The 20,438-nt window shown below is 41.8% G+C and overlaps 1 protein-coding gene across 3 annotated transcripts; it reads right to left on the bottom strand.

The window, feature by feature from the left end:
* Window positions 1-433: 433 nt before the first annotated feature.
* On the bottom strand, window positions 434-20,388 carry pgap1 (post-GPI attachment to proteins inositol deacylase 1). 3 transcript variants are annotated; one of them, XM_081720792.1, is made up of 26 exons: window positions 20,083-20,388; window positions 19,332-19,485; window positions 18,576-18,751; window positions 17,939-18,110; window positions 16,692-16,852; window positions 15,932-15,984; window positions 14,266-14,332; window positions 13,169-13,274; window positions 13,012-13,070; window positions 12,825-12,908; window positions 12,399-12,448; window positions 12,079-12,130; window positions 10,339-10,416; window positions 9,740-9,815; window positions 9,306-9,379; window positions 9,057-9,108; window positions 8,867-8,933; window positions 8,666-8,771; window positions 7,884-7,922; window positions 7,484-7,672; window positions 7,161-7,387; window positions 6,608-6,743; window positions 6,352-6,402; window positions 5,711-5,925; window positions 5,370-5,474; window positions 434-5,169 (listed from the first exon to the last, which is right to left on the bottom strand). In XM_081720792.1, the coding sequence occupies exons 1-26, from the start codon at window positions 20,212-20,214 to the stop codon at window positions 5,028-5,030; spliced, it is 2,823 nt and encodes a 940-aa protein (XP_081576918.1). In that variant the 5' UTR covers window positions 20,215-20,388; the 3' UTR covers window positions 434-5,027. The 3 variants fall into 3 exon arrangements, with proteins under 3 accessions (XP_081576918.1, XP_081576919.1, XP_081576920.1); XM_081720793.1 differs by lacking the exon at window positions 19,332-19,485 and having other exon boundaries at window positions 20,083-20,221; XM_081720794.1 differs by lacking the exons at window positions 18,576-18,751; window positions 19,332-19,485; window positions 20,083-20,388 and adding an exon at window positions 18,244-18,566.
* Window positions 20,389-20,438: the final 50 nt, after the last annotated feature.

Raw genomic sequence — 20,438 nt, 5'->3', positions numbered from 1 at the left:
AAGAAAAAAATTTGATCAAAGAAAGATCCAAAATGGTTTTCCCAGGCACTGTGTTCTCAGGATGCAAAACATCTTGGGTACACAAATAACTATTTCCCATTCAGGGTTTGTGCAAGCGCCGTATGTAAAGAATATTACCCATGTATTCTGAGCTTGGTGTGGCCACTTGACTGTGCATTAACATGGAAATACTGTGGCAATGAAAAAAAACATAAAAGCTACTAATGTTTTAAGTAGCCAATGTAACATATAGTCCATATAGATGGTCTGTATATTATTCCGCTGCACCACACCTGAGAGAAAAATGAATTATACATTTAGACAAGCCTAAATGCAATCTGTTTATGCACAAATAATGATGGCAGGAAAACAATACATCAGTGTTACAAATGTTACTTTGGTTTGAATACAGAAAAAAGACAAATCAGAATACTGCAATCTCTCATCATTTTTATTTTAACATCAATATCTCTCACAAACTGCACACATTTCATGATAGTTAAATTATGAACATATAAAAAAATCAAAGGCCATCAACAAAACAATGAACAATGTTTTTAATCCTGAGAATTACAAATGTTGAATTGATCATCATATAAACCTGCTGAGCTCATGCTGCTGCACCTATATTATCTGATTACAGCCTCTACATGTTTAAATTTGAAACCTTTTGTGGCATTTTATGATTTCTGTGATCATAAGCACATGTTAATAGCAGATCCTGGCAAAATCCTCAGATTCTCCCCTATAATGTGCAAATCAAATCTATCTAGCAATGCATCTGCAATTTCCGGGATGCAAACAGCAATACTTCTTTGTCAAGCACCTTTGCAAGAAAAAAAAAGTACTTAAATACAAGTTGCAACTAAGTTACTGACAATGTTTACAACATTGGAGTGCAACAACTAGCAACTGTTCAATTAGTGGCTAATAAATACTTAAAAGGCCCAGCTAACAGACAATACTCACAAGAGCTGTAGTTTGATCAATCTTGAGTTTACATCCACCCCAAACCCCCACAAAAGTGTAAAAAATGCAGTTTATTGTGATTGTAGCACTAATGCCTTAACTTTAGCCTAATAGATGTATAATAGCTTACACAGATCCTTTACCACACATCAGTACAAAAACGCCAGTGGCATAGAGATTAATGTACAACTTTGTATGGTCTGTTATAGGGACTTGTTAGCAGAAAATAAACTTTTATTAAGAAAGCATCTTAAGCAAAATGTTAAACATATATCAGCTGTCTAATTTTTTTTCAAAAGAACAACACATTAATACTATACTGTATGGGCAAGTCTTAGAAGTAGACTAATTACATATGCAGGTTAATTTCATCCACCTTACCAAATTTTCAGATTCATTATTAAATAAGGATATCCAAGTCTAACAAAAAAAGGAAAATGAAAATTTGGATGATTAAGTATTCTGATTTGAACTTTTTTATAAAACAAACACTACATACATTCAGGATATTACAGATTAGTTAGCTATAGCCATCAGCATGTCAGATTTGGCCACTCCTGTACTGTGATTGTACAGTTACTGTACAGTGAAACAACAGCATATTGGTTTCCAAGGCAGTGAGCTGCGTTCTACAATTAAGTTATTAAAAAAATCCCCCCGCCCAACCCCATACAGTCTAGCATCACACCAACTGATATGAAAAGAATCGTTTTAGGTTTTCACATTCTACTCCCACTCATAAAAAAAAAAGTAGCTCTCACTCACTGACACACCACAAACATTTGTAATTTTACTTAGGTACTGGGATGGCAGGCTGTTGAGGGATGTTGTGCCTCAATCCTACGTGCATACAACAGAGCACTGGCTGCCATCCAGCACCATGGACAGCAACTAGCACCATGGTCAGCGCCATGGCCAGCGGCCAGCACTGGCAGAGTGCAAGTGGGCTCAACCCTACTCTGCTTCCTCGGTGGTCACGACAGAGTGCAGCACGTACAGACACCCAAGAGAGCTTTCCTGCACTCCCCTACTGTACCAGACCCAGAATACAGCACTGTTCATCTCATTCACACGTTCATGCACAGTTGATCTGTGTGCACGCCACGTTTCCTTCCCATCACAAAACTCACATTCTTGGAGCTTTACATCGATACACCTGACATATTGCTTTACGCTGTAGTACTTTAAGAAGTTAAAGCTATCAGTATGGAGTAAAAATACTTTGAAGGCCAGGTTCACCACTTTTACAAAATGTTATAAACACAAATCCTTGGGTAAGTGTAAGAATACTTCAGGAAGGTTGTGGCTTTAAGTAACAGTATTATTTTACCTAAAGGGCACATAAAGCAGTTCAGTTACACAGAGACGTTTATGTTACATCCACCACTATAATTCTAACTTGCCAACATGCTAAACCACAGCTGAACCAATGGCATACATCTGGGGTAAAAACATTCTGTAAAAATTTGAAAAACTGGTGAACCTTCCTTTATATGTTGGAGAGTTTTAGCTGTCAAACTGAAGCAGCACAGCTAATTGCAGTACCAATGTTCCTGCTCTGAGAAGGAACTGGTACGACTCGCAAACCATGCTGCCAAACCAGAAGCTGTATCCTCACAGCGTTTCAGGGTGGTTACTTCTCCTAGTATGCATCCAGCAAATAATGCTAACAATGACTTAGCCAGACCTGATTGGAGCTCAGCAAATCAACTTTGAGGAACTTTGTAAATACAGTCTCTTGCCTCGAAATAATCACAGCACATCACGGTGTACACCAAGAAAAGTAACAAACATATCCATAAAAAACTATTCTTTTTTTTTTTTTAAGAGACTTTCACAAGATAGAAAAAGAACCTGCTCACGGCTCACATCTAGCATGAGGCAGAGCAACACTGCACACACACATTAACACACATTAAAACAGAACACGCGTACGTACACGCGCACACAGTAGGTACATTTACAGTGCAAGCGACACACTGGTGTGTCATTCATCATAAGGGCCAGTTTACATCTAAGATTTGCACCGAGACAAAAGTGGCAGAGAACTGTTGCAGAGAAGAGAGGAGTAAATGAATGACTCTGCAAGATGTCAAATAGAGACTCTCAGGTCGGTCACTGAGGGGTAACCAAACCTGGGGCATAAGGGCCCGATGAGCATGTGAGCTGGCATTTTCAAAAACATTTCACATCAGTAAAAAGACGGTCTGAGATTTTACTGAAGTTGGATTAAGTAGAATCATGTTAGGCTATGCACACCAGATGCTGCAAGAGCTCGATGTTTAGGAGATGGTCGGATCGGTTCCTGTTGGGTAGCTCTTCCACTACTGCTCACCCACAGAACAGCTCTGACGCTAGCTAACCATTTTCTTAAACCACACTTGCTAACCATAGCTAACTAATGGTGCTTTATGACAATAAATATGACATAGTAATCACAAATTACCAATGAAGAGAGCTTGGTGTTCCGCAAATTGCAAGCAGTTTAGTGAGTTTCGGCTTGTTGCTTTGGTGTAAACTGTCCTGGTTTTAGAAGGCTGTTGGTGGTTTTGGCATGCACATGGCTGCACATCTTAAATGTAAACTGGCCTTTAGGGAACTTGGTCCAATGAACAGAAATTCAATTTCTTTTTCTTTTTTTTCCTGGAGGCATTTACATCTGAGCATTTAGGCAAAGGGTTGTTGGAGAATGCTGGTCTGACTGACAATCATACACCCCACGCGGAGTGTGTCATTATGGATGAACAGGGTAGGACAAAAGGCACTAGATGGTCATTTGATTTGTCTGATTGGACTTAATGACTTAAGATCAGCTGATACCAACTATTCTATGCTAAACACGCTACGAGCACAGTGACAGTACAGGTCCTGAAGCAGCAGCTGACGCAGTTATGTTTTCGATTGAGCAGTGGAAGAAAGGGAGAGTGCGTGAACACACACAAACTCCACAGGCTAATTTACTAAAACCATATCGCTTTTCACACACAAACTAACTCACAATATTTCCCTCAGGCACCCAATTTCTCACACACACACACACACACACACACACACAAACAGTGAAGAGAATCGATGAGTCAATTATGGCAACACATCTAAACTAATCATGCATGTAATTACAAAAAATTATAACTTTTTACTCTGCAGCAGAGACAATGTAAAATCATGAGTATGCAGTGAATAAATGTAAAAGCTTCAATAATGAAGAAAAAAAAGAAATAAAATAAAATAAATAAATGGATGAAAGCGCTATTACAGTGCATGGAAAATAAGTCCAGATTACACTGATGAAGGCTCGCACTCTAGGCCAGCAGGAGCAAATTTTACCCCTCTTGCACATTATAATTAATTCTTCACTGTGATTATACGACTTCAAAAATATTAATCTTCTTAAATGCTGGTATAAATCCAACATTTTGGATTACAGTAATTATCTTAATTCTTGCACTGCCACAAGGAAGGGTATGTGGCTCATTAACGATGTTTAATATATGACACAAAGATATGCTTTCACCTAAACAAATAAAATCTTAGTGGACAGTCAGTGATTAAAGGCTGAGATGGGGCTGGCAGATCAAGGGAAATATGCAGGTATACACACACATCCAAAAGCTCCACACAGGAAAACGGGGCAGGTGTCACACGGCCAGTGGCACAGAAACACAAATCACACACTTCAATACTGACCAAAAGGCAGGTGATGCTAACAGCTAGCAGTTAGTTTTGCATATCTTCGGTCCAGCACAGAAACCACAGAAGCAATCATAAGCCTTCATGAATGGGGAAAAAAAAAAAAAAAAAAAAAGATAGGATATTTGTTAACAGAGACACCAAAACATTTGGATGAATTACCCTGGTCAGACACGTTGTCATAATGTCAGATGAATAGCACAATCTAAGACACACATTCACACTGGAATTGCTACAATCCAACTGAGGACACAAGATGGTGCATGGATGGCTAAGGCAGTGGTTTGGTCAGGCTGGACCCAGGTGTGGCTGTAACCTCAGCCAGGACTACACACAGGTTAGGGGTAGGGTCAAGGGCTCAGGAGGGGTCAAATGTGACAGCAGGTAACTAACAAGGTAAGAGCAACGGAGACGAAGTGAGTGACTCGATACAGGTGAAGAGGAGAAAAGGTCGTCATGGCAACGGACAGAGGAAGCAGCAGGCGAGAGGTCAGGCCCAGCATCAGTTTACTGAAACAGATAAACACAAGCTCAGCAACACACACTTGTGTGTATGCATGAAACACACAGACAGACACACAGACACACACGCGCACACACTTAGAAACAAAAACACATTGATATGTATTCACACAAAGATACTGACACACACACGCACAATGATGTGCTGGCATAGACGAAGACACACACGCAGACACACACACATGCACCTGTGGCTCAGAGTGTTGGTACTGCAGTTAGTGAGGAGTACAGAGGCGACAAGCAGAGGGACTGTGTATGGCCACCAGGGATCAGGATCCAGGCGAACAGAATATCTGTAAGAGACAAAACACAGCTGAGACACTACCCCTCCCACCGTCCCGTAGAGACGCAGGCCCTCCCACCGTCCTGACAAGATGCCGACCCTACCATCCTGACGGGCCCTGCCATTATCCTTATGTCACAAGCCTTCAGTGGTTCTGAGAGCAGCAGCATCACAGCTGCAGGCATGCTGAAGGGCTCCTGCTGAGTAAGATCTACGATTTCGATCTGTCCAGCACGCGGAGGTTACCTAAGGTTACGGCTCCAGTAGACAAGGGAGGGTGCACTCAGCATCATGGGTAGTGTTAGCAGCGTGGACAAACTCAGGTGTAGCTGCAGGTCATCTCTGACATCCAGCAGTTCTGACTTTGACAGGAGGGAGCCACCATTGCACTCTTTGAATTTCTTCTGTCGTCCCGAACCGCTGTAGCCATTATCAGAGTTCTGTTCCATTCTCTGGGGGGCCTGGGAAGAACGGAACAGGCAGAGGTGACCAGTAACTATTATTATAATGCTCAGTGATGTCAATAAACAAAGAAGTTAAATAGGTACCTCAGAAATACCAACAAGACCATGAAGGAAAAATTCCAAGGGCTTTTAAATATAATCTTTCATTTAAAGCCAAGTGCATTTCACCAGCCTCAAAGCCAGCAATTTTACAAAAACTCAAACTATTCTTTTTGAAAAAACAAAAGTTACCAGCAGGGTATACCTCATAATTTAGAGGTTCTACAGAGAGAATAGTACACAGCATACATAACACTCACAATGTACACAATATATGGTAACAATAACAAAAAAAAAAACAACAACCAAGCATTCATGTTGTACACATACATGTTGTAAACATTTACACCGTTTACAAAGCCAAGTGAAAAGCTCAGTACTTACCAGGTTCATCATGTAACTGAGTGACCTCTCAGTCATCTTTAATCTGAGCACCTAGACAACAGAAGACAACACTTTGCTTAATATACTCAAGGCCTCTTTGAAAGAACAGACATCTCAACAATGATCACAAGAAAAGAACCTGAAGAGGCACACTGTGACATCACAGGGATCTACACTGTGACATCAACAACAGGCTGGTTGTAGCCACTTAGGCAACCTCCACATGAACACAGAGCCACACAGCAACCACACCTACCCGGTAAAGATGGATCAGAAAGCTGACTGCTATGGCTAGGGCTCCGCAGGTTGCCCCACCCACCACAATGAGGCTGAGGATGAGGAGGATCTGAGCAGAGGGGCGAAGGGTCCCACTGTGCCGAGACACTGAAGGTCTGGGGCAAGCACACAGCAAACAGTGACACAGATATGTCAGCTCTGTCTTACAGTGTTCCTCTGCTAAGGTCCTGCAGTGTTTGCTTAACTGAACATGATTAGCCTTGACTTTCTAGGGATGAATATTTAAAATTATTTTGTGTGCATAACATGACAAGCTTTAAACAACTGCAAGCAAGTTAACAACTAGGACAATAAAGGGCAACAATTCTTGACCAAAAAGTCATTTCTGCTGTAGAAGTATATTGAAAGATAGAACTTTAGCTATCTATCTACTGTATGTGTCTGTCTATATCTATCTCGGAGGAAACTATAGGCCATCTATACATGTAAGTCTATCCATTTAGCCCTAAATCCCCAGGTGCAGAGGACCCAGGAGGAAAGACAGCATATGCACAAATGCACTGAGAATATACCTGTGCAGAGGACCCAGGAGGAAAGACAGCATATGCACAGACGCACTGAGCACAGCACTCCCCCAGAATGCAACTGCTGCCCCAAGAACACATAGCAACAGGGAAACCAGGTGCGGCCAGTACTGCCAGGATCCCGCTGCATCCTGGGATATGTCCTCTGTGGTGGTTAGAGGCAGCATGTCTACATCAGGGAGACCCAGAGCAGTCCAGCCCTCTTGAAACCAGCCCTGTCTGTTGAAGAGGAAGAGCATGGTAATGATGGAAGGTAATTCATTCAGACATCCCACTGTAAAGTGGACTGACGCCCGTTTTAGAGGCTGGACGTGCCTGAGAGACAGGTGTAGGATTAGGATGGGCAGCTCCACTTTATGGGGCTGCAGGCCTGAAGCAGCCGCCTCCCTCAGGGCCACCGTGTGGCCCGTTTGGATGATGCAGCCCAGCTGTCGCCTCAGGGCCAGCAGCAGCACCGCTGCTGTGTAGACGAGCAGCACAGGACCACAGCTACGCAGGACCTATGACAGCAGGATGTGTGAGGACCGCCACCATCGGTGGGTCCCTGGTGAGTCTCATCACAAATCTTCATTTGTTGAATTTTGGATACAGAAGATGTGATTATCTCTCTTGAATGTGTGATTGGTTAAATCATGTGGGTGAGCCAGAGGTTCCCCACAGTCCCGTTTGGAAACAACTAGCAACTAGAAAGTGTGTGGATATTCATCTTACCTGTCCGAGCACTTTGGAAAAGGAGCTTCGCACGGATACCTGTGTTGGGAAAAGACACTGATTTAGCGTTTCTGGCTAAATATAAGTGGTTATCTAAATCAGTTCCAGAAAGGTAAGGAACGTTTAATACTTCCGGAACCATTGTAGTGACAGTGTTATTTTTACATACTCTAGCAGTTGAAAAGATGAAAAACATTTTTTTTATGACTTTCACATTAAAATAAACTAGCATTGCACAAACTGTAACCAGCAGTTCATTTTACAGCAAGTTTACTCTAAAGCATCAGTTTGATGTAATGGTGAACTGTCAGAAGACATTGACTGTCAGCTGCCACACTGCTTTGAGTCCAGCACAGAGGTCACATTCACCACGAGCACAGATTTGGCACCACAAGCAGAATCAAAGTCACTCCTTGATATATACTGGAAGAGAGTTATGCACTTCTGTGACTGCTAAAGGCTTAGTTAGCTCACCAACACCATGTGCTGGCAGGGCCCTAAAGGCTAAGCAGAGATTGGAGCCATCACAGCCAAACAAACTTCTACACTCACACTACACTAATTATATTATATTGTAGTACCCCAGCTTCATTACATGGAACTTAAACTACACTAACTACATTACATTACACTAGATCACACTTCATTAAATGATTACATTATGCACACTACATTAATCAACAACAAAGTACACATTGCATAACTACATTAGATGATGGTACACTACACATTACATTATTCTATATTATGATCTAATTGCCAGTTACACTGTGGAAAATTACCTTGTACTGACAGTTTGGGGAAGTATGGAGCTGTAGGAGAGCGCTTGAGGTGTTGTCATGACGACTGGTGTGTAGCATGCCAGACATCTCAGTAACTGAGGGAATGCTGAGAATGACAGATATTTATTAGAGGTAAAGAGGCTGAAATCAACAGCATGGTCAAACCAGAAATGACATATTAGAGCATCTTTCCTACAGTACCCTGCGGTGACAAAGGAGTCCTCTCGAAACCATGGGACCTTTATTCTGTAGATGTTGGGCAATCTGTCTACAGGTCAAAACAAAAGGTTAACCATCACCACTTTCAGTGCGCAGAAAGGCACTGTCTTGCATAAAACAGTAAATTGCAAATCACAGCACTTGGAATGTAAAATATCAGACATCATCTTACCTTTGGTGGCCATGCAGTGGCTTGTTACTATAATTTTGAAAGCCTGGTAAACCTGTGGGTTGAAAGGGGTTACAAATTAAAAGTCTGCATACAGCCAAGCCTCACAAGCATGTGGCCTCAATGTGCAGAAAGGAGTGTCCCGAGAAGTCCAGTAAGGGTGATGTAAGGGTGATGATTACTGAGGGAGCAGTACAGATGAAAGGAAACGAAAATAAAACCCACACTAATTAAGAAAGAGGAGAGCTTCACCTGGTGAAAGTGTTTCAGCTGTATTGTGTGAAGCAGCCCAGAGGAGTTAATGGTGATATCACTTGTTGTTAAACCTGCCAAATTAAGATTGGTGTTAGAATAATTACACCTAAGATGTAAAACAAATTTTTTTATTTTACTATCAAAAGCCACAAAAACATCTGATCTCTATTTAAAAGCATAGTTTAAGTACTACAGGACCACATTTTAAACATGAATTCGGTTGTGATCTGTCAGATTAATACTGCTTTCAAGAGTATCCCATCCTACCACTAATACTCCCATCAGGACAAAGCTTTGTAGACTAGTAGGGTCCTGAGCATTTTGTTCAAGTGACCAATAAAGTAAAATGCCAAACAACAGTAAAATAAAACCATTGATGTAGTGGTAGATGGGAAGTATTTTGCAACTTGTTGTAGGTAAAACGTGCTCACCAAAGGCCAAAACATGGGGTACAGAGAGGGGGACGGTCAGACGTTCCTCTCTCTGCCATTCACACTCCACAGTAAACTGGAAAAAAAGACCAGAGAAATGTCCTGGTGCTTACAAGTGAAAACATACATTTCTAGTATAGTTGTGCCATGGTATCTGATGATTACAAGTAGTTTATTACTATAGTAATAGTAATATACACCACTACTACTACTACTACTACTACTACTACTACTATTACAACAACAACATAGTATATACACGTCACAGATACCATGTCATTTGTTTTCAAAATTTTCAACAAAGTATTTCTATTCAAGTTACTGGGGAAAAAAAACAAAACAGACGACACTGGAGGTTTAAACCACTGAGGGGATAAAAATAGGGGTGGTAGGGGTACTCAATAAAGGCTTCATGTTAAGCGCTGCAACAGTGCCACACATTTTGTTTTCCTACTAGGTTATTTGCCACCAGATGCAGGGGCCACCAAACACGTGGTCTCCCTTGGTCTGAGCAGGCAGACCAAGTCCTGCTTCTCTGCTGCCATTGACTATGGAACATGAAGGAGGGTAAGAATGACAGGGATTGTAAAGGCGCCTACCTGTCTCGCACTGGGATTTGACGCATCAATGACCAAATGAGACATCGCAGACAGCTCACCCAATTTCACCGTTACAACCTGGTGAGGGACGAAGAGAAAACTGTCTGTACGTGATGTGGAAATATGGAACAAACCTTTGCAGACAGTCGCACAGCTGGAACAAATCACATTTTAGGCTACGAGAAGGATGCAGTAGATGGGATGAAGACCTGTGTATCAAGCTGGGATGCACATTTTACACTGAATTACTACTTCAGATATGAGTTATCTTCCTTGGTGAGAAGGCAGCTGTAGCTGGGAGCTATTGACATGTGACCTGCATTCAGCTAGAATTCATGTTCACCCCCACACTACCCCTAGTCATGCTGCAGAAATATTTAACAGATCACACCCTAGTCATCTGCATTGTATATTATATCTGTAAATACTGTGTAGACACTGACAGGCTACTTGCATCATATTTTATAGTGTGTATTACATTGTACAAGATGTATGACATGTATGATAGTGTGAATGATGTATGTATGGCAGTTAATGGGTGTGATGTACATAGTGTGTATGTATTCTGTGTATTTGAGACTGCATTAATAAGCACTTAAGATTTTCATTCACCCTCATTTTTGTCTGTGATGTGAGAATAAAAAGGGATTGTTTTGAGATTTTTAAAAAATTCTTCACTAACCTCTTCTTGTCTACTCACAAAGGTATTTAATGGTGATTTCAATATTATTATGGAAAAGGACAGTGAGCCTCCATTCTGGGCTCTAATGGGGGAAGGTGTGTTACTATGAACGTTTTGACTGGTTTTGTTAACAAGATCCTTACAAGCACAACTGAACAAATCTATTCTGAATCTGAACTCAACGTTGGATCTGCATTGAATTTCAGATGCGTAGACGTTGACACTAGATCTTGTTCTTGTAGGAAGGGTGTGCCTGCATCGTTCCCAACTAAAACTGTTCTGACTATCCTTCCAGAACTAACTCACCTGTGCAGTGTGCCAGATCACAGAACTTCACTACACTGTTCCATTAGTGCACTATACTAGTCCACTACTTTACTCCAGTATTCAAATACCATGTCAGTGTAACTGCCCTATTGTGACATCTAAGTAAATTTAAGCACACTTGACATTTAAACAAACATATAAAAGTGTTATTAAAACTTCAAATGTAAGTATTAAAAATCAGCAGTCTTTCTGTTATTTTCGCGCGTCACTACCACCGCAGGGTCGAGGGAGGCCAGACTGCCACCCAAAACATTCAGCCAGCAGAAAGTGGCCAGTAATGAAGATCTGCTGGATGGTCAAAAATAGATGGATTACACATGGACTAGTGAACATCATCTGGCTGTTCGTAATATATGCATGCCTCTAATAAAGTGCAAGAGGAGCATATTCATCACAGTGAGCAGGACCAGTTGCCTAGATACTTCAGTGAAAAGGCCGCCCTAGTTGCCTAGGTGATTCGGGGGAAAATTCACCAGTCGAAGGTCCAGTGTTCCAAAAATTCATTTTCTTCATGATCTTCACCACTATGTGTTGTGTAGATGCATTGTAGGGCTTGTGTGCTTATGCAGAACATTCCTGCATTATTTTATTACTGATAAAGCTCAATTTTTAATAAACATTCCTATACATACACATAACAATAAAGGTATTACATTTAGGCTGTACTGGTGCAACTGCATGCAACATATTTTTGCATATTTTGGGTGCAGAAAAAATACATTTACATTTACCTTGTAAGCTGGAAGAAGTTCTGTTCTCCATGACAGATCTACTGCTTGTACACTGAGGCATAAAAGATGAAAGAGGATTTTACAAAATAGGGCATCTAATAAAATATTTTACTCACTTTATTTATTCTAATAGTTAACATGTAATTTACATTCAAATACTCAAACATACATAAAATATTTAAGTTAATATTATGAATCATTTAATGATGCAGTCTCATTATGGTGGAAGCAGGTTATATAAAAATTTTACTGGTTAGAATTGAACTGTGACTCCTGTAAGATAATTCAGCATTTAAATGTTATTCAGGCCAAACACTCACCACATGGACTTGCCCATCTTTGTGCAACCAAACAGCCAGCTGGACATTTCCTGTAGGACACAGCAGAGACGCAGGATGCTGAAATCATTTTTAGAAGCTGAAATGTCAAATGACAACACTTGAGAAGCCATATGCTATAACACAGAACCAGGAGCACCCGGTTTCATAACCATGGTCCATTGCATTAAAACTATCAAAACAAGATACGGAGAGGTTGACCATGTTTATGGACTGTGATTAAAAATGGGACTTCCTTTAATAACCATGTACTAACACTCCAGTGCTGACAGGAAAAATGTAAAACAGTAGTGACAGAAGTCCACTTTTTGCCATCCTGGACAAACATTTGTAGTACAAATGCCATTTCCTCCTTTCCGATTTAGCTGAAATAGCTCCGAGGGTTGCTGGTCATGGCTATGGCCTTACCATGTCACTGCTGCGGCAGTGAAAGTGGGAGTACGCCTTCCTCCGGCTGGACAGCACAAAAAGAAAGTACTTCTCTTTAGCTTCCTGAAAGGTAACGGTTGAGACGATGAACAGAATATATAGTAACCATGCCCAGCAGTCTGACTGATTTTTGTGTCACTCGTGCACCTGCACAACGGCAGCTTACTTTGGGGGCGCTGTAGATCAAACGCAGCGTGTTAACCTCACTCCATGACTCAGGAAGACCTGACCAAACAGAAAGTTGGACAGATACAGAGAGACCTAAAACAAGGAAGCAAACATGGTGCACGCACACAGGCACACGGGTATGCACGCACACCCACCAGAGAAGCTGATGGGCCGGTTGAGCTGGTGGGCTTGGAGCCGTCCTGTGTGCTGAATGAAGTGATGGCTCAACACAGACCTCCTCTTCTCGGCATCCTCTGTGAACTGGGGAATGATAATGTTCAATACAAACCACACAGAGGAACACATGCTCACACGTGTCCCCAGAAACACGCAAGCTTGAGCCCTGTTTGGATCAGGTTACATTTACATGGGGTCCTGGGATGATTTCCTCTATTAGAGGTGCCACTGTGTGATCTGAATTGGCCACGTTGCTGTTTTTCTCCTTCTGTCGTCCACTCAGACTGATGGCCTGAACTACCTGCCTGCATTTTTGGAATGAGAATTTTAGTCCCACTTCAAATTGTGTTGGAACACATGCTTCACATTAGAAAAATGGGTTTAACTGCACGCATGTTTAACTAATACAACAGTTTGCTGTGTTTAGTCCTGTAGTGTGCATCACTGACCCTCACCAAGATATTAAATTGGGAAATGAAAAATGGATGTTTTTGAAGAGTAACTCAACCATTTACTTGCCCTTGAAGGTAAAACCTTGACTTTACTCATTAGTTGGGACAGCATTATCAGGAGAATAAACAATTTAAAAAATCATAAATGGGAGTTCCCACAGACTGATTAAAGGGGCAGTAGTAATCACAGCTACAGATATAAAGCTTTACTTTATATTCACAGATTCTTAATATAAATCAACCTTCAGTTTTCTATAATGACTAGTTGTATCACTTTTGGTTCTTTCAGTACCTAATGCTAAATGCTATTAATGTAACACTTCAAATTTAAATTATTTGTACTGAAACTGTTAATCATTTACAGTTAATTTGATTTAAATAAATTAAAATTAGATATGTTGCCCAGAGACAGAAACTTCAGATTTCATAAAAATACACACTTAAAACTTGTATGCAGACAGAAATAAAATATTGCGTTTCATCACTCAGGAGATGTGTAAAAAAATATTACTGACATCCCACTGAAAAATGAGTTAAATCCCAATATGCCTAGACACAGGCACATGCACACGATACACACATACAAGACACACTATATAAAAATACAGTTCGACTACATTCACCTGTCTAGTTTCAGGTTCTATGAGGTCAAAGAAAGCTCGGACTGTGGCCAGCACCAACTCCTTACACCTTCAACAAAAACAGCAACACAAAACGCACAAAATTACACTTAAGAAAGAGTGAGGCTACCAGCAATATACGAAACAGATGTGGAATTTTGCTATTTATGCAGAATTTGGGTCCCATTTGTGGCACAAACACACAAACATTTCCAGCAGATGTGTACACCAAGCATTCGGTGTGTGTGCACATGTACATACAAGGCCATGTTACACACCTGGATGACAGCTACAAACACCTAGAGACTGTCCAATCACATGGCAACCGTGAGGCAAAAATGAGAACAGCTGCATCCAAGTGCTTCCATATAGGAAGGCAGATCCTCAAGGGCCAGTTGAATGGGAACAATCAGATCAAAGCCATAAACGCGAATGTCTCGCCAGTTATCAAATACTCAGCAGGCATAGTAAACTGGCCAAGAGAAGAGCTGGGAGCTGCTGAGAGACCAGAACACTCCTCAAAATGTACCAAATACTCCAGCCAAGATCCCACCAAACAGTGTTTGCCAGCAGGAAGGGGGGGGGGGTGATGGGTCTCAAAGTGTAAAATCTACTGTCCAGAGTGAGCGATGATACATTCATGAATACATCCAACCAATGCCCCCCCCCCAGGAAAAGCTGATGACAGAGTGTTAAAAACAAACGGGGGGACATGGACACCATGAAAACTGAGAAGATGTCATGGCAGGTTAAGCCCCTTAATGGAATGTACCACTGACGGCTAGCAGAGGTGGCTGACATAAGGGAATCCTTCCAATGGCTGGATGGCACAGAGAAACCAATCACACACAGTGTTTGCACAAAGGAGCCTTTGAGAAAAAGCAGCACCTAGTAGCAGGATGCACGATGCTGGCATGGACTGCATTTAGTGGTAACAGGGATCATGTGAAGAAAAACATGGTTGGCATATGAACTGGACAGGCTCAAGTCCAAATGAGAGTGGTGAGAAAAAAAAAAACACAGAAAAGACCCAGTGGACCTCCACATACACAGACATGCAAATAGTGATGAACAAACCAGACATCATGATAGCAGATGAGATACAGAACACAGCAGTGGTAATAGATGTGGCAGTCCAAAATGACAGAAACGTCCAAAGGAAGCTGTACAAGAAGTGGGAGAAATACCAGGCAAAGGAAGTGGAAGGTTAACACCAAGTGGGTTTAGGGGCAGCTGGGCTGAATGAGTGGCTCCAACAAATCCCAGGAAGGACATCGTTAATCCCAGTCCAGAAGAACCCAGTACTAGAAACTGCACAAATACTGCACAACACACCCCTATCTCCCAGGCCTCTGGTAGAAGTGTAAGGGAAAAAGATATGACTAATCACCGGAAGGTGTATGTATGTGTGTGTGTGTGTGTGTGTGTGTGTGTGTGTGTATTTATATATATATATATATATATATATATATATGACATAGACAGACACCCACCCACACACACCCCTACCTTATAAGCAAGTTATGGATGTAATAAATATTTAAGTCCTTTATTTATATTTAATGGCATAGGGACTTTAAACTAGCGTATTACCTACTTTGAAAATTGTGATGAGGTCATTATTGTGATGAGGTGTTATCTGGGACACGAATGTGAGTGAACTACATACCACACAATGGACAAGTGATCCGTAGACACCCACGTCCTGGGAACAGCAGTGACCTACAAAAGCACCACAGTGAGACTAATGGGCAGGTAGGAGAATTCCAGCCCCAATTCTGCTCCACTTAAAACATAAGTGAAAGAAAGAAAGAACGAAAGAAAAAGAAGAAAAAGCTTGTTTTGCATTTTTTGACATGCATCAAATCTGGGTCCTGGCTAAAACCGTTCAATTGTTGAAAAGGTTACAGGATTAATTCTGGAACCAACTAATTAACTAATTAATAACTAACTAACTAATTAAACAAATTAAACAGACAAGTGATCCGTAGACACCCACGTCCTGGGAACAGCAGTGGCCAACAAAAGCACCACAGTGAGACTTAGTGGCAGGTAGGAGAATTCCAGCCCCAATTCTGTTCCACTTAAAACATAAGTGAAAGAAAGAAAGAAAAAGAAAGAGTTTTGCATTTATCTATTTGGACATGCTGCATCAAAATGGTTCCTGGCTAAAACTGCTGTTACGCCCACGCCATAACCATACCAAAACCGTAAGCACATGCCCATCATAACCATAACCACACCAAAACCACAAAATCAACAAACAAAATCATATATACAGCCATAACCACCTCATAATCCTAACTGCAACTACATACGCACATTAATTATAATCATACCATAACTGTAACCACATTGCATCCATAACTATGACCATGCTATAACCACACCATAACCATGTGGTGCGGCAGGGCATTGCTCTCACTCACCACGACAGCCATCTTGTTGGGGTCGTCAGCAGAGCAGGACAGGGCAGTCAAGCCAGATCGCACCTGGTAGTCACGGTAACCACCCCCCACGGACAGGACAGTGACGTTCCGGAGGTCTTCTGCCTCTGTGCTCCAGCGTCGGCTCACCGAGGAGTAGAACTCTGCCACAGGAAGTCAAGGAACACACACACACACACTCATGAAACTATAACAAACTCCACTGAGGAGTCTGACTTGGAGAACCAAACTCCACCCTGAAGTCTTAGAGATGGAGAGGATAGCATCTGTCTACATGGTGAGCTGTTCCACATGGATGTGAACTATTCTAATAAGCACATGTGATTGGGTCGAAGTCTCTCAGTCTGCTAAAATCACTCGAACAAAGCTACACACAACATAGGGCAAGCAGGAGAACTGGATTTGATTACCTGTACCTGTACATGTATGAACCAAATGATGCTGATTGTGTGTGATCACAGTGGGTTAGCCTTCGCATGTCTAGCCGCTCTGAGCTCAGCTTGGATGGAGCAAGCCCTGCAGCTCTGCAGGTTGGGCCCTACACACGCTTTACATTAGCTAAGACTTAGAAGTAGCTAGATCGGGTTGATTTTTTAAATCTGAAAACAAACGAGTCAGAAATAAGTGCATTCTTTAATGAATATTATATTATGGTCACAGACACCCTTTTTGGTTACTGGTAGGTGTCCATTATTTTTTTCTTAATAAGGACAGCGTGAGGACAGCTCTAACGTAACAATGTCCTCTGAGGCGTGAGGACCTGGACAGCTCAGGAAAACTGCAAAAGGTTTAATAAATTTAAATATTAATTAGCATGCAAATTTTGTATTTAATTAATAACAAATATATTTCAATAACACAGTTATGAGTAAATAAAAAGATCCTGTTTTTTTGGTCTTTTTTAAGGCTGTTAAGTAGCCATGGTAGAGATAAAATAAAAGCCCAGTGACACATCCTGATATCAGAAAGACTTGGTGGAAGAACCTCCAACTCTGCTGTGTTTCTCAAGCTGTACCCCTCGTCCAGCCATAATGCATCACATTATTAGAATCATCTCATTTTTTAAAACCCAAATATAAACGACGGTAATCTGCCAAATTCGATACAGTGAAGTGCTATGTTCAGAAAGATGCGCAGATGAATTTTAACACCGCATGTTCCTTTACGACTCTTAAGGGTGCTTTCATGTACACTGTACATATGCAGGTCATCAGAGGGAGCATTCCTACCCAGTATGTAGGGGTCCAGAGAGAGCACAGGGGCTTGGTGAGGGGAGGCCTGGGTGAGGATCAGGCTGACCAGGCCGGGGCTGAAGCCGGGGAGGGTGAACAGAGCACGGGCCACCACGCCGCCCATAGAGTGACCCACCAACACCACGCTTTGGGGTGGGTCTGGCCGGTCCTGTCACAGCATGCCAGTGGGTTAGAAGCTCCATTGTGGACAGTGTGGACAGCAGGTTAGTGCAGAAGCTAAATAGTTTGTGTGTGTGTGTGTGTGTGTGTGTGTGTGTGTGTGTGTTTTTAAGTTAAATTACCTTATACTCAAAATCCTGGATTGAAAGTTAGCTGGAGAAAACGTATGCGGTTGCAGGCATGTAAGCAAGCATACAATGAAGTTTGCAAGCAGGTGCGTTTCTCCAAGACTTCTGCTGCAAGCAACTTTTCTTAATAATCATGTAAACATTGCTGTCTGTAGCCTCACATGTAATCACTGCTGTCTGTAGCCTGACATGTTAAAAGTTCCATAACTGTTCTATAAATGCAAAAAAGTTGTGTCTGTCTAAAAACCACTGGGTCAGAAAGAATGAAAAATACAGTCCATGCATTTACTCTCTGTGGCACGATGCATTTACACATGACCTCTGACCTTGTAAAGGCGCAGGATGACCTTGATGCTTTCATGAAGGAAGTGTGTCTGGCGGAGCAGGCCTCCACCGTACAGAGCCACCAGCTCCTCATTGAAATCGATGGTGAAGACATTCAAATGTATCCCACCCTCCATGTTCTCAGCCTTTCTTAATGCCACAGAACCCAAAGAACGACCTGAAAGGTCAGAACAGACAATCTAAGCAAGGTATGTGTGTAATGTAATATATATATATATAATTTCATTTATTCATTTGAAAGAACTTATAATTGACAAATCTATTAATGTGCATAAAGGGATAAATTCGTCCAGATTACAATTTAGTTTTCCAAAAGTCATTGCTGGCAAAAAAAAAAGAGAAACAAATCTTGAACCTACATATATGATACAGCTAAAAGATATGATGTGATTTTAGGTGAACTTTCTTTTTAAAAGATTACTACATCAAGTTAGGACCAGTGAATTACAATGCATTGTTTTTGCTGTATTCAGATTAAGTAAACCAACTAACACTTTGTATAATGTAGAGAATGTTATCTACATAGTCAGTACCTCATGACTGGTCACTATTTGCTTTCTATAAGGCACTATGTAAAAAAATAAAATTACATTGAGCCATGCAAACCTTTTAATACCAAAGGTGAAAGCGAGTCTCATATTAGTCCGGTTTGAGAGCCTGAACGTTTAGCCCAGTATTGAGTGCCTACCACTGAGTGTTAGGCTCAGAACTAAAGTGTGGTGGAGAGTGAGTCTCACCTTGCTTATAGCTGCCTGCGTTGCCAGGTAAGAACAGCACGGGGGCTCCAGTGAGTTTAAGCCCCCGTGTCTCCTGAGCATACACGCCTTCCCCATACAGGTAGAGCCCATAAGCTGGGTACTGCCGCGCTACATACCGGGGGAGTTGCACACGCTGCTCCCACACACCCACACACACACAGAGTTATTACCAGGTTTTTATGAACAACCATTAACTGACTCACTTAGCAGATCTTATTAAGCAAAGAAACTTTGTCTGAGAAACACCACATATACAGCTAAATAAATCAACCTACTGCCACCCCAAGCATGATTTATAAAGCACATCGTCGAACCATGAGAGCTGCATTACACTGAGATGGAGAGCTAGGTCTACAGTATTTATATATCTACAGTATTTATCAGACAATAAATACTGCCTGTACCTGACCAGATAAACAACGCAAGCAATTCTTAAATCGCGTTTTTGCCCACAAATCTGGTCATGACTAGCTAGCGACATTAAAAAAAAAAAGATTTAGTCGATCACAATATCCAAATGTTTGTGGCATAGCTTCACCTCACTTTACAGTCCAAAACAACAACAGGTAACTGAGCTAGGTTAGCTCGCTAGATTAGCTCCCCGAGACAGACGAGTTAGCCAGGGTTAGCTGCACAAAACATCCCACAACCTCGACGATTAAACAGGCAGATTAAACCCAGCTGGGTGAGTTAACGCCGCTGAAACATCCGGACGACCGAGGACACTTACCCGGTACTCGGGGTACTCGAACATGTATGTCATGCTGCACCGGTTCTCCTCAAGGCCGAGGAACAGCTCCCGCAGCGCCAGCAGGAGACAACCGAGAGCGCCGCCGTAAAACGCGTAAACGACCACTTTCATCTTCCCAACAGGTCACTACGTCCTACACTCGGGGATAACTGGTTTCCCCCCCGGTGAAAACTAACATTGCCAGTTCGGCCAGTTCGGCCCTGCGGGGGTCCTCGCGAACAGACTGGGGAGAAACGTCACCATGACGACAGCTCCCGGACGAGGAAGCAGGACGTCGGTCTGAAAACACGCTTCTCTACTACACCTATGCTTTTGTGATTCAGAGATTAGTGTTT

Source organism: Electrophorus electricus, chromosome 9 (genome assembly GCF_041902795.1).
Source record: "Electrophorus electricus isolate QZ-2024a chromosome 9, ASM4190279v1, whole genome shotgun sequence".
Taxonomy (NCBI): domain Eukaryota; kingdom Metazoa; phylum Chordata; class Actinopteri; order Gymnotiformes; family Gymnotidae; genus Electrophorus; species Electrophorus electricus.
This window is presented reverse-complemented; position numbering and strand designations above follow the sequence as displayed.

What these genes read in the sequence shown, in the direction of transcription:
- pgap1 (XM_081720792.1), bottom strand. Translation starts at nt 20,214, where the DNA reads ATGAAAGTGGTCGTTTACGCGTTTTACGGCGGCGCTCTCGGTTGTCTC. An exon ending in TCTGGACCCCTACATACTGG is followed by an intron (nt 16,853 to 17,938) that starts GTAGGAATGCTC and finishes TTCCTGTGGCAG; the next exon opens with AGTTCTACTCCTCGGTGAGC. An exon ending in TAGAACCTGAAACTAGACAG is followed by an intron (nt 13,275 to 14,265) that starts GTGAATGTAGTC and finishes ATCATTCCCCAG; the next exon opens with TTCACAGAGGATGCCGAGAA.